We start from the raw sequence: 12,458 nt of genomic DNA, 5'->3' as shown, positions 1-12,458 counted from the left end.
TCAGCAGAAAAATGTGTCGTTCCATCAAACGCACATATTTTGACAGCGCGAACAAAAATACCGCAGCGATGTGAAATAAATAGTCCATGTGAATAGCCAGGAATCTTTGTCGTTTAGCTAGCAACGTTGTGATTTCCGTGGTGTCACCAGGGTCGCTCACGGGCTGGGCGCGGGGTCAGTGAATATTAACTTCATTTACACATGGTTGCAAACAGAGCAGCTTGCACAATGCAGGCCTGCCTGCTCTGCTTAGTAACGTGAGCAGCCGAGCTGACAGGTCACTGCCAGGCTGGAAGATGGATGAGCGGAGCAGTTGACCCTTGGCTTGCCTGAGGAGCCAGCTCTATGGCTTCTTTCCCCTCCAAACAAAGACCCCCTACTAGCAACCGCCCTGCTCACAACTCCAGCAGCACTAACAGGTCCCGACATCTCCATCAACCCTTGCATGCACACAAACACACAAGCAGATTTTGATAGGCTTAGTCTTTTCAGCCCGACACACCCGGCGAAACACTCTTTTATGCATGCATTCACACACATGCGGCCCACACTATGGGCAGCTTACCCCCTTTAGCTGCCTAAACGCTGGCACACACACTTCTCTTTTCGAATTGCTCTCTGCTCATCCGTACTAATGGATGCAATTGGACAAGCGGACACTGTGTTAAAAGCAACAAAGCAGCCGTGTGTATGTGTGTGTGTGTGTTCGGAGCAGCTCTGGCCCGAGGCGACCGGGTGAAAGTGATATGTGACCAGGTTGAAGGCCTTAACACTCAGTGAGCATCAGGGAGGGTCTGTTGTCAGAGGGACTCTCCTCTGGGAGAGCGGCAGAGCAGGAGACTCAGCAGCTCAATCTCTCCCTAAGAGCAAAATCAATAACTTATTACATAACTGCACACTTTTCTCCTTTACAGAGTGAGAGAGAAGGAAGGAAGAAGTCTTAGGAGGCTTGTTCTAGTATGAAAATGTCTTGCTAATATCACAGCTAGGACTTCAGAAAATGACATGGGAGCCATTGGCGCTTTAATTAATCATTTAAGAGCCAAATAACTTTTAGTTGACAAATTACAGAATCACTCGATTGTTCAGAAGTGCTGATGTTCATTTTTGTCAACTGCTGTGGTGTAGATCCACAGGGATGTGTATTAAACGCTAAGAATGTATTCTCACAACTGTTAGAAGATCAGTTAGTGTGTGGAAAAAGGATGTGTAGTAAACATAGGCTAACTGATTCGATTCAACCTTACTTGGATTCAGTACGCTAGACAATAACCGATATTTTGTGTAACATGTCTGAATTCTTTAGAATAATATTTTACAACAAAACTCTTTTGTGAAAAAGTATCTTTAAAATCATTCAGTAATTAGACAGAGAATGTATACGATTCTCTGCACATTTTGAATCAGATAAATCTGAAGAATGACTTTAGTCAGTGAACCCCATAGCTGCTCTGAACGATTCACTGTGTGAGTGAGCGATTCTAACTGCTAAGTTGCCTGTTAGCTCAAGACTGATTCATTAAAAAGAACCAGTTCAAACGGCACATTTGTACATGAATCAAAAAAAATTCGATTTTTTTTTCTTTATTTAATTATGAATGACAGTATGTTAACCATTTGTCATTTAACCTAAGAACTTTTTTTTTGATCCAGTGAAACAACAGGAAATGTGATTGTGAACATGAAGCAACTACAACACATCAATAACTGAACTACAGCCAACTGACAGCCTTGACAACACAGCACAATGACAGCTCCCCTCGTGTTCAAAGCCACTTTCCATCTGACAAAACCAAGGGGGAAAAACAAACAGTGCTCCGAGAGCATGCCGCTGTTCTCCAAGACCCTGACTGGCCGAGAAGGCCATTATCCATCAGCAGATGATTCTAACCCTGACAGCCTCGGACCCAACGGGCTTCCCTGAGGAACTCGCCTCCATTTGAATAATTAAGCCCATTTACAGTTCTCTAACGGATGACCGTTTGTAGCCTTTACTTTCACACCTTATCAATCACTTGCATGTCAAGCCTTTATACAATCCACCCACCCCCAACTCCTGGTGGCATCATTTGAAATGCAAAGCACGGCCTTCACTGAGCCTGGGTCTTGCTCTTGCGTCCCTCCACCTCTGCTACTTCTGCAGCTTGTCTCCACAGCTATTGCCCTCCTTCTGTGTTCTGGCAATCCATCAGGCTTTGACTAACTTCTGTCCAACTATTTGACATCTGGGAGATGGATGGTGTCAGCGCCTGCCTTTGCCAGTACCTCCTCCTGTTAGCATGTTAGCCAACGCTAGCTTGTTTTTCCCCTTAGAATAATAAACAGAGGCTCGCCTTGTAAATAACGCAAACTGGAAGAGCGGGTCAACTATCGGTTAATATTATGCATTTCGTTAGACAAGATACAGTTATTAATGTGATGTGATTGAGCAACATACATTCCACGGATTGTTCGCAAAAGCTTAACAGAAACAAAGAGATCAATGTTGGTCTACAAGGACTCCTTTTTTTTTGCCTCCAAAGGACTTAGTGTCTCCATTTTCTCTGAGTAGACACTGTTAAACAGAGCTTCGCAAATGAATAGCCGCTATTTTTACTTGAGCTCTATGCAAATAAACTCTGGCATGCTGCAGAACACTTCAGATTCCTTTTTTTTTTTCCCAACACCCATAACACTGATTCTTGTAACTGCAATGAGTAGATCTCTAGAAAAGCAGGAAGGAGTGAAGCCTTGCATTGAGATTGCATGAGTACCATGAAATTATTTGACAAGAGCGAGGGATGGAGCCTGTATGACTTTTTCTTCTGTGAGATGATATTTTGAAGGTTTTGGCCGTAAAATAGAAGTCAATATGGTCCAAAACAATATTGGAGCCCATTTACTTTCGTTGTATAAAAATTACTTATTTTATGTTCCACAGAAGAAAGAAACAACATAAATTATTTTACATATTTGTTTTTTGTGTTAACTATTCCTATCAAAGGACAGTTTTAGAGTTCGAAATTTTATAAGTTTGTGCCATCTCAAACACGTCACAACAGCTAAAGTCATCCGCCTACCGCAAGTATGTAGAAAAGCAATTAAAATACTGTGCCAACGGATGTGTGTCCTGTGCGAACGGCTGTTTAGAGGAAGAGGGGGAGAATGGAGGAAGAAATGAAAGACACACAATCCTCCATCAGGCATCTGATGAATGAGATGGTCAAAACATGCATTTTCATGGCCCTCCTTAGGTTTCCCCACTCAATTTTTAATGCAAGACATTTTAGACTTTGTTCTGTATGCATGAACGTCTGCTTGTGTGCTTGTTCTTATTTAAATAGTGTGGATTTTATAACAGAACACTGTGAGATGGCGTAAAAACAGGAGCTTTCGAAAGCTTCAGGGTCACAGTGCCTTGGCCGAGCCCCTGAGGGGAGGAAGAGAAAGAGAAGATAAAGAAAAAGAGAGAGCTGCAACATGAGCTGTATACTCCTGGAAAGATCAGTCCTCCCATATTAAAAAGACCCCTGTCACTCACAGGCCTTCAGCCCCAGATACCGTGCACTGCATTACTGTTTCCCTGAAAGAGGGGGAAAACACACCAGTATTTTTCAGTCTGGTTGCTGCTCGGGGGGAACTCTGAACAGGCAATTTAATATCGGGAAGATCGCTAAGAGGAAGTGCTGATGCGGCAGTCTCATGCTCATTTTATTTAGATTAACTACAGTGGTAATAACACAGCCACTCATGCCAGGAGCGACGCACAACTCATAAAGTGACAATGGAAGGGGGCAGGAATCTAAATGGGTGACAGGGTTCGTTTGTCGCCAGCTCTGAGAGAAACACGCAACATTGTTTTTGAGGAATGCAAGATGGCTTCGTGAACAGCGATTAATTCACAGGAAAAGCAATCGAGATTTTCTGAGAGTTTGGCGTTGCTTCACTATTTAATTTTTTATTTAATTTCTTTTTCATAAAATTTTTTGCTTTGAGTGAGTAAAAATTCCCAAATTTTTAATAGGTTAAAAAGGGTGGAATTGTAAAAAAAGACATAAAAGGCATCCTTTTATTATGCTTAATGTGTGCCAAATAGCCCATATTACATAGAAGCACCATCAACTTTCTCCTTTGCTCCCTTTCTGGCTTTTGAAATAGCTTTCAGCTTTGCAGCAACCTCTCAGCGTGAAACAGCCTTGCCCATTTTAGCTTTTGATAACATAATAGTGTTCTGAAGCACCCTTTACGTGATAACTTAATGATGTAGACGTGTATGTGCAGCGCATAAAAGCTATCCAAGCCTTCCGGAGATATCTGATTAATCATTACTGGTCTGCACACTTGATAATCTATAGGTGGAGGAGGTGACCGATTGGCAGAAAAAAGGCTGGACGGCCACTTAAACCACACAAAACCAAGAGGTCCTCTACCGAAGATCCTAATCATGTGTCATGTGACTGCCAAAAAAACAACGCTTAGCACCATTAGTGACAGTGATGGCACTGGGAGTGTTTTAGTCTTAATTGCAGAGTATATCAGAGGCAACTGTAATTGTGATTTTCTGTTCGGACACTTCTTAAATAACCCCGGGTCTCCACTGTTTATTTTCTCTTTCTGTCAGGGTCATTTCAAAGGTCCGGAGAAGGACCCGGCGTCAGGGCTGAACCTCCTCCGGACGCGGTGTCATTTGCGAGCGATTGGTTTGGCTCGGTGCCAAATGGAAAGAGAAGAAAAGAGATGAAGAAAGAGAGCATGGCTGTTTCTGAGAGCTAAGCTGGAGTGCTAGTTATCATTTAATTCCAGTGTCAATGTGCATAAGGCTATAAATTAAGAGCCCACAAATCAAACTACTAACAGGGATTCCAATTATTGTTCCAAGGATTTTGCACCCACATTTAATCCATCATTATTATCTCTGCCCAATAAGCATGTTCTTTTTTTTTCTGTCCTATTTTTTTTTTATTAATCGTTCTTCTTTTTCATCATGTTTTGTTTTGTTATTGCATTGCTTTGCTGTAATTCTGAATAATTACCTCACATTGGGATAATTCTATGCTTGGGCGCTCAGTCAACCAATTAGAACAAGGATTGTCTTGGTAAATGGACACATAAGCAAGTCTTGCACATAATAATAACTTATTAATTGCTCCATTGTCCTCTCTACTGTTGCATGCAAGGTTAATCAGTGTCACTCTAAAGCATGCCAACAGATGTGTGCAAATGAAAATAAAGTACTCACGTTCACACGCATCTCCCTTCTGGTGAAATCCAGCTTTGCATATACATTTCCCAATGGGAACCAGCCATTCTCCTTCTGCACTGCAGTGCATTTTGGGAGAGTTGTCGGCCTCCTCCTCTGCGTCGTTGACGCACACACCCTCCACTTCCACCAGCGACGAAAACTCTGACCCCGTCACCGTATCTGGGAACGTGGCCAGGTTCTCAATAATCGACCAACACTTCTTGTAATACACTTTGACGGAGACCAAAGCGATGCAGGCACCTACATCCTGGAAGGCCAGGTAGAAGCCTCGGCGGGAGAGGGGCCCGATTATACGCACCTCCGTGTTGAGCTTCATCTTTCTTTCCCCCAGGTCACCCTGAGTGAAACTCTCGTCCGCAGCTATAGTGTCAATTTTCACATACTGACTCTCCCTTATATTCCTGCCCACCTCCACGTCGGTTTCCTGGTAGTACAAGTTGAACGTCTCCTTGCAAGAGCCAACCACCCCTGGAAGGCTGTTACAATCCCTCAAGGTAAACTTCAGCTCCACAAAAATCCTCTGGGCATCGCCCTTCTCAATCCAGTTAGTCCGTAGCCAATTGTTCTGATTTGGCTCCATGACCTGGCAGACCTGATATGTGCGAATGGGTGTGTAGTTTTCATCCAAGCCGCTGATCTCTTCCCACTGAGAAAAAGGAAAACGCAGTTAATCATCATTATACTGTGAGCTGAACTAAAATGTTCAGGAATAACCTCAAGGGAGAATGTTTCAGCGTGTTAAAACTGGCCTCTGTGTGAACAAATGCACAACTCCTTGATATAAAATGATCTGCAAGAATTCATCTGTAGCCAGGTGCTTCGTTTTTTTTTTTTTTTAAATCCTTTGCATACATTGAGAATTTAAAATATCTGTATTGTATTAATCTAAAATATTTATTTTTAGTGTCTGCGATTTTATGCGCATTCCTGATCATTGTTGGTATCAGTCAATCAATGCAAACACTAATAAGCACATTAGAATGATTTAAAATATTTGTTTAAATAATATTATAAATGTTTTGTTGCACAAAAAATGCATACAATAGTAATAATGTACAATACCATTCAAAATGTTTCCACATTTTAGAATAAAAGTGAAGTCATAAAATCCCACTACAAAGTTTTGTCAAGTATCCGAACGTTGTGCTTCTTGCGTTAACATCAAAAATAAACTGGTTTTAATTTCTAAAAACTATTAAATATATGACTCAAACCGACTACTTTAATTTTCTGGGTTTCTCTTGAACAACTTCCACCTGGAAGGCTTAAATTCCATGTAGGCTGGACACTTGTTGGCTGTGTTTCTTTCACTATTTGGTTTAACTAAAACTAAAAATTACAATGCTGTATTTTCTAATTTCTCTAAATAACTCTAAATAAGAAATATAGCAATCAAACCACCTGATAAACAATCTGATAAAATCTGAATCCTAAACGTTTAAATTGCTGTTACTTTTTTAGTTGAGTTTTCAGTATGCTGTGTTCAAATCAATTGTTTAAAAACCTACACGACTTTTAAAAACACCAACAGCAGCATAATAAAGAATTTAACACATTAATTTACAAAGTTCAGCAAAAGATCACTTAGTTGACCTTAGTTGCACTACTCTAAAACAAATGCGTTTGTATTTTACACGCCTTCCTTAAACCTTTATAAACTAACGCTAGTTGAGGATCAACAACGACAAACAACTTTTAAAAGTAACAAAACCACCTTCATATAAAGTAAAACCAAATTACCATTGTTTAGCGTTTTAGAAACATTGTGATGTGGTGCAAAGACTCATAATAGAAAAAAAAAACACCACATAATTCTAGGTTGCACTTAAAATACTACAAGCAGTAAGCGCATTACAGAGGTGAAAATCATAAATGTTTGTGTGTAAAGACAAAGTTGTAAAGTTTCCAGCTTACCCCGCTTGGAGGAGACGATATCCATTCCAGCTCTGTCTGCTGCGCCTTTGAATCCAGCAGGATCACTGCCGACGACACAGAAAGCGCACACTTAGGCTACAATAATGCATCTTTAATTGTGATAAATGTTTGGCACACATCTCGCGCATATTCCAGAAGCATTTTACATCGCGATCAAGCGGAGAGACTGACTAAAAGTGAGAGAGTGCGCGAGTTTGACCCATTTTCAGCAAACAGCGGTGGAGATTTATGACAATAAGCACCTTACACCTCTGAAACCTGTGCGACACCTGTTCGTGTGTCAATATTACCGACTTTCTCTCTTGGTGTGCGATACAGAAATCGTTAAAGTTCCTTCGTTTGGACCGTTGAGGAGATTACGCGGATCCGCGCGCGCAGGGTTAAGAACGCGTCGAAATTAGCCGCTATTTTGTTATTTAAATACATTTCATTGAGGCGATATCTGTTTTTTGTGTGATCATATGATTAAATAAATCTGATTAAATAATAAAATAATTAATCCAATGAAATATTGTCATTAAAAAACTCTCAAAAGGACATTAGCTGAGATCAGAACCTTAATTAAAAAATAAATAAAAATAATTTAATAAATAAATTCGTCACTGAGTATGTTGAGTAATCAATACACATCTAATTGAACAACAGCAAACAGCCATAAGCTCAACTGGACGTATTTATAGCCTACCATTGCTATTTGAATGATCCTTTAATTTCATATTTCGGTAAGGAGCCACGATACCTTCGGCTTAGGCTATGCTATGTAATATAGTCGATGTAGATGTGTGATATAGCCTACTTATTTGCAGTACAGACATGTATGCTAGAAACCTGCTAAATCTGTCTACTCGATAACTTGGTAATACAGAAGCAGATCGATTATTGCTTGATGATTGCAGGAGGTTTTCATCTCAGACAATTCCTTTACTCTAACTGAAGATGATCCCATGAGTGTTTTAAAATAATAACGTGGTATGTTGCATTCCAGTTGCAGAATTAACTGTATACTGCCTGGTTGGTTAACATTAAGGCACATCAAGCAGATCTTTTCAAGTTTGTTATCGCTTTTGTTTGCAGTAAATGGAAATCACGTAGTGTTTCCTGATGATATGAGACCGTGATAACGAGGCGATACAGAGCTGTGAGGTTTCATCTTAACCAGATAAGTAGGCTATAATTTGTCTATCACGTTTTTATGTCAAGTTGCGATGTGCAGTTGTAAATTACACGTCTTCGTGTCTGATTAGCGAAAGTCTGTGCGTCAAGGAAATAAATACTCATGAAATCAGACACAGTCAAGCGTATATCGTTGTCTAATGTGTGATAAAATAAAACTATTGTCTGACAGACTGTCGATTCTGTATTGTAACTGCTGGTTTGCTCGGTGCTTGCGCTCGCGCTGTCAGGATGCAATAAAGGAAACTTTAGCACTCACCCTCTCTCGTGTTCTGTGCTATTCCAGTGTTCACATAAAAACATAAATGAAGGCAAAATATAGTCCACAAACACGAAACTGAGGTGCAAACCATGGTGCAATTGAAAGTTGGCTAAACAGTGTGCGCTTTTTCCAACGCGGCGTTCCCTTCCCATTGACGACGCTCCAGCACCAGCTCTGTGTGAATAAACCAGCCGTCTCTCACTCAAATAGCATCGGCAGCTGAGGGGCGGGGCTTAGAACATTCAGCGTGTCACTCACTTTGACTGACAGAGAGCACACCCACATTAGGCGCGCGAAAGGCTTTCGGTGTAAAAACGCGGACGAATCACTTTAAAGCGAAGGCGGATCCTCAATTTTAGTCTAAAACAGACTATGTGGATTCACAAACTTTAAGATTAGTCGGGCAATGTAAGTCGTTGTTAGGCTACTAAAAGAAGAACATTTTAATATTCTAATGTAAGATTTGAAATGATGTAGGCTACTTGAAGCTAATACTTTAAACGCTGTTTTTAAAGGAAAAGTAAATACTGTAGATAGGCCTATATCAAAACAAACTTTGAGCGAGAGAGAGAGAGAGAACTTTCGCTTCTCAGAATCCTACTCTATCAAGATAAGACTTGAACCTTGGGTAGGGCACTCAAGCATGTCACGACATCAGAGGAAACGTTTATATTTTTACCAAGTCATTGAAGAGCATTACATCATAAGCAGGTAATCCCTTAGCAAATCTCATCATGGTGGCTGTCTTGTCTGAGCTGTTTTTGAAAAGCATAGCCTACTCATAGTTTGCAATGTCAAAACATTTTGGCAAAAATCTGCCACCATACTGTTTGAGTTATAATAGCTTATCTATCTATCTATCTATCTATCTATCTATCTATCTATCTATCTATCTATCTATCTATCTATCTATCTATCTATCTATCTATCTATCTATCTATCTATCAATTTTACAGCGAATAGTGACATTTTTCCCGATTTTTAGAATAGTCTATTTGTGCACCTGAAAATGTTTGAAAATCTTTTATGTTTGCTTGTATATCTAGACACCAGAGGGATATTAAGAGACTATTCTAGGACACTCTAGAACTATTAAGAATTTATCTTTAGTTGGCAAATCACAACAACCAGGCCTTTTGTACACATGTACTCCAAAGGGACAAATATTAAGTTAAACAATTTTATACAAATTTAGCACAATTTTAAACTTGTTTTACATATCTGTGTATTCCATTATGGAGTCCCATGCCTGCAGAAAATATGTAACAATAACAATACAATTAAAAATAAATACAGGCAATGATAAATAAAAGAAAAAAAAGTAACATATACAATCAATTATATTTGTTTTATGGAGTAGCCTGATTGATTCCTTTATTTATTTATTTTTCTATTGTGTACACATTAATCTATTTATGTTTAATTTCTGCAGGTTTGGTCCTCCATATCCCATGACACTTGGGATTGATAGACAACAAGGATTTTTCACGTTATTTCGTTGAAAAATATACACAGTTATATAAGGCAGAAGCCCTTGTTGACTGACTGGTGAAGGGCAGAAGGTCTGTTGTGTAGGTATAAAGACACAGAGACTGACAAACACAGATAAACATTGACTGCTGTGTTTTTTAGAAGGTCACCTAATGAGGAAAGTGCCCTGCTGATTCTGGGCAATGGGTGTGGATGCATCGATTCATTATATGCGTTACTGCTCAAGAAACGTTAGAAGATTGAGCTGCTGGGGTTTTAAGCGGCGCCAATGAATTGAGATAAACACAAAACACAATTAAAAAGTATAAAGTTAATTTCCTGCTGCTCAGATGACTTGCCAAATCACTGATAAATGAATGCATGAAAGGGACCTCATTACCCCACAAACGTATAATGCATTTGTTACAGGTCACTTATGAATCTCCATTTCCTAGAATGAGTAAAACAACTTTAATTATGCACCATAAATATTGATTAATAAACTCTGTGCATCACAAATGGATGGAGGTTGACAAGGACTCATTTCAAGGTTTATTTACCTCTTTTCTTATTTGTTTTTTGTTGTTTGGCCTGTTTATTATGCAAATGATTTCTAATCCTCTTTACCCTTGATGCCCGCACCTGTGTTGCATATTTCCATTTTTGTGTATTAAACTAGCTTCAATGTAAAAGTAATGTTTGTGGATGGACATATTTTATATCTTAGTTTCTGATCGACTGGCATAAGTGTGAAAATGACACGATATTCAGTATTTGTTTTGCACATATGAATAGCATTGTCTGAGCTGGATTAAACACAGCCATGTAAGCATGTATGAATTCATGTTTGAATATTTATAATCAACAAAATGTTCATTAACATTCTCATTCAGCTGAGTCTCGTGTGATAGTGCCAGGCTTTCCAGGTTTCCTCTTGTGGTTGTTAACATACTAATTGCAGATTTCTTCTTGGTAATTCAAGAAAGAAAAAAAAAAAAAATCCCCAAATCTTCATATTGAAACTCAGAATACACATTTAGCAGCCACATTAGTGAGTCCTCATCAGCTTAATGTTGCCATGGCATCAGTTAATTGAATTCCTTTGTTTGAATTGGGATTATACCATAGTAGTCATGTGGAGATGACAGTTTGTGTAACGACGTTATACCTGACTCCACATAGAGCTCTAAGCTGAGCTCCCACAAAAAGCTAATCATTTTAGAGGATACTTCATTCTGAGTAGGTCTTTAGTGTGTCTTCCCTGAGTAGAATTACCATCCTTCAGTAAAAACACTAAACGTTATTGTCATTTTACCAAAATTCATATTAAATGAAATGGCAGAAGTTGAGTGAAGTGTACTAGACTACTAAAGCAATATTTTAGAGATTAGCTAGTTTGTTGAAGTGGTGATCCTGCAGTAGAGGTCATACAAAAGTTTATTTTGGACTAAAAAACAATATTTTTTATTTTTGTAATTTTTTTAAATGTGGCAAACACTGCAGCCCTCAAGGGAAACCACTTCAAGTGAGCGAAATGACCACATTTATAAATGTCTGCCTACACTCAAGTGCTAGTAACCAACAAAGAAGGCATGAAAAAACTAGGACATGACTTGTTCAAGGTGTTCTTATTATGTCTGATCTTTTTGGCAGTTATTTGCGGCATGCTTCACAGCACAAAGTGACTAGATCTCTTCATCAGCAGGCAATAACATGCTGTTCTATTCTGATGTTATTTTCCTTAAGGACTGCTTTTTTTTTTTTTTTTCATACTTTCTCAAGTCTATCCCAAAAAAAAAGAGCTGAAATGAATAGAGGGCAAGGCCAAAATTACTATTAAATACTTCAATATATATTTTCCACTTTCACCCGAGCTTGTTGGAGTGGAACACCATCAGAGCAGCAGGCTGTCGGCCTGATCCCTTCGCTGAGGCTGGGTGGAGCACAGCCGGGCTGTCTGGATTCTTTGAGGGCTTGAAGGAAAAACCACCCAGAGATTTAATATCCAGAGGGACTGAAAGCCTGGTGGACGGCTGGGCTTGAGCACCCGTGGGCAAGTTTTACTACTTTTTATAGGTTAGTAATATAATGTCCCAATAGACCCAGACAAAATCGGGAGTGTTTAATATTACTCAGGAATTGTTGCGTCTGACTAACATTTACCTAACGCTGTGTGTTGGTGTAATAACGGATCTAGACCTGTACTGGTTATGTGTTGTAAGACATGTTCTAAATTGTAAAATGATTAGGAAACTTTTTGTTTGTTTGTTTGCTTTTTAAAGCTGCAGTCGTTAACTTTTTGGGTTAAAAATGATCCAAAATAAATTTGTGAAAAGTACATAACCAGCCAGTGTTCAAAACTATCTGCTTGCCTTA

At 39.3% G+C, this 12,458-nt stretch overlaps 1 protein-coding gene across 2 annotated transcripts in view; it reads right to left on the bottom strand.

The window, feature by feature from the left end:
* epha7 (eph receptor A7) overlaps positions 1-8,812 on the bottom strand; it is a 79,741-nt gene extending 70,929 nt beyond the window's left edge. For both annotated transcript variants that reach the window (XM_079888318.1, XM_079888319.1), the window contains exons 1-3: positions 8,610-8,812; positions 7,157-7,221; positions 5,219-5,888 (exon numbers count right to left, since the gene is read on the bottom strand). In XM_079888318.1, the coding sequence (XP_079744444.1) occupies positions 5,219-5,888; positions 7,157-7,221; positions 8,610-8,703 (829 nt within the window). In that variant the 5' untranslated portion in view covers positions 8,704-8,812. The remainder of the gene's footprint in view (positions 1-5,218; positions 5,889-7,156; positions 7,222-8,609) is intronic.
* Between the last annotated feature and the right edge of the window lie 3,646 nt (positions 8,813-12,458).

This window comes from Squalius cephalus (genome assembly GCF_949319135.1).
Source record: "Squalius cephalus genome assembly, chromosome: 12".
Taxonomy (NCBI): domain Eukaryota; kingdom Metazoa; phylum Chordata; class Actinopteri; order Cypriniformes; family Leuciscidae; genus Squalius; species Squalius cephalus.
Note: the sequence above shows the minus strand (reverse complement) of the source record. Positions and strands in the feature narration are given on the sequence as shown.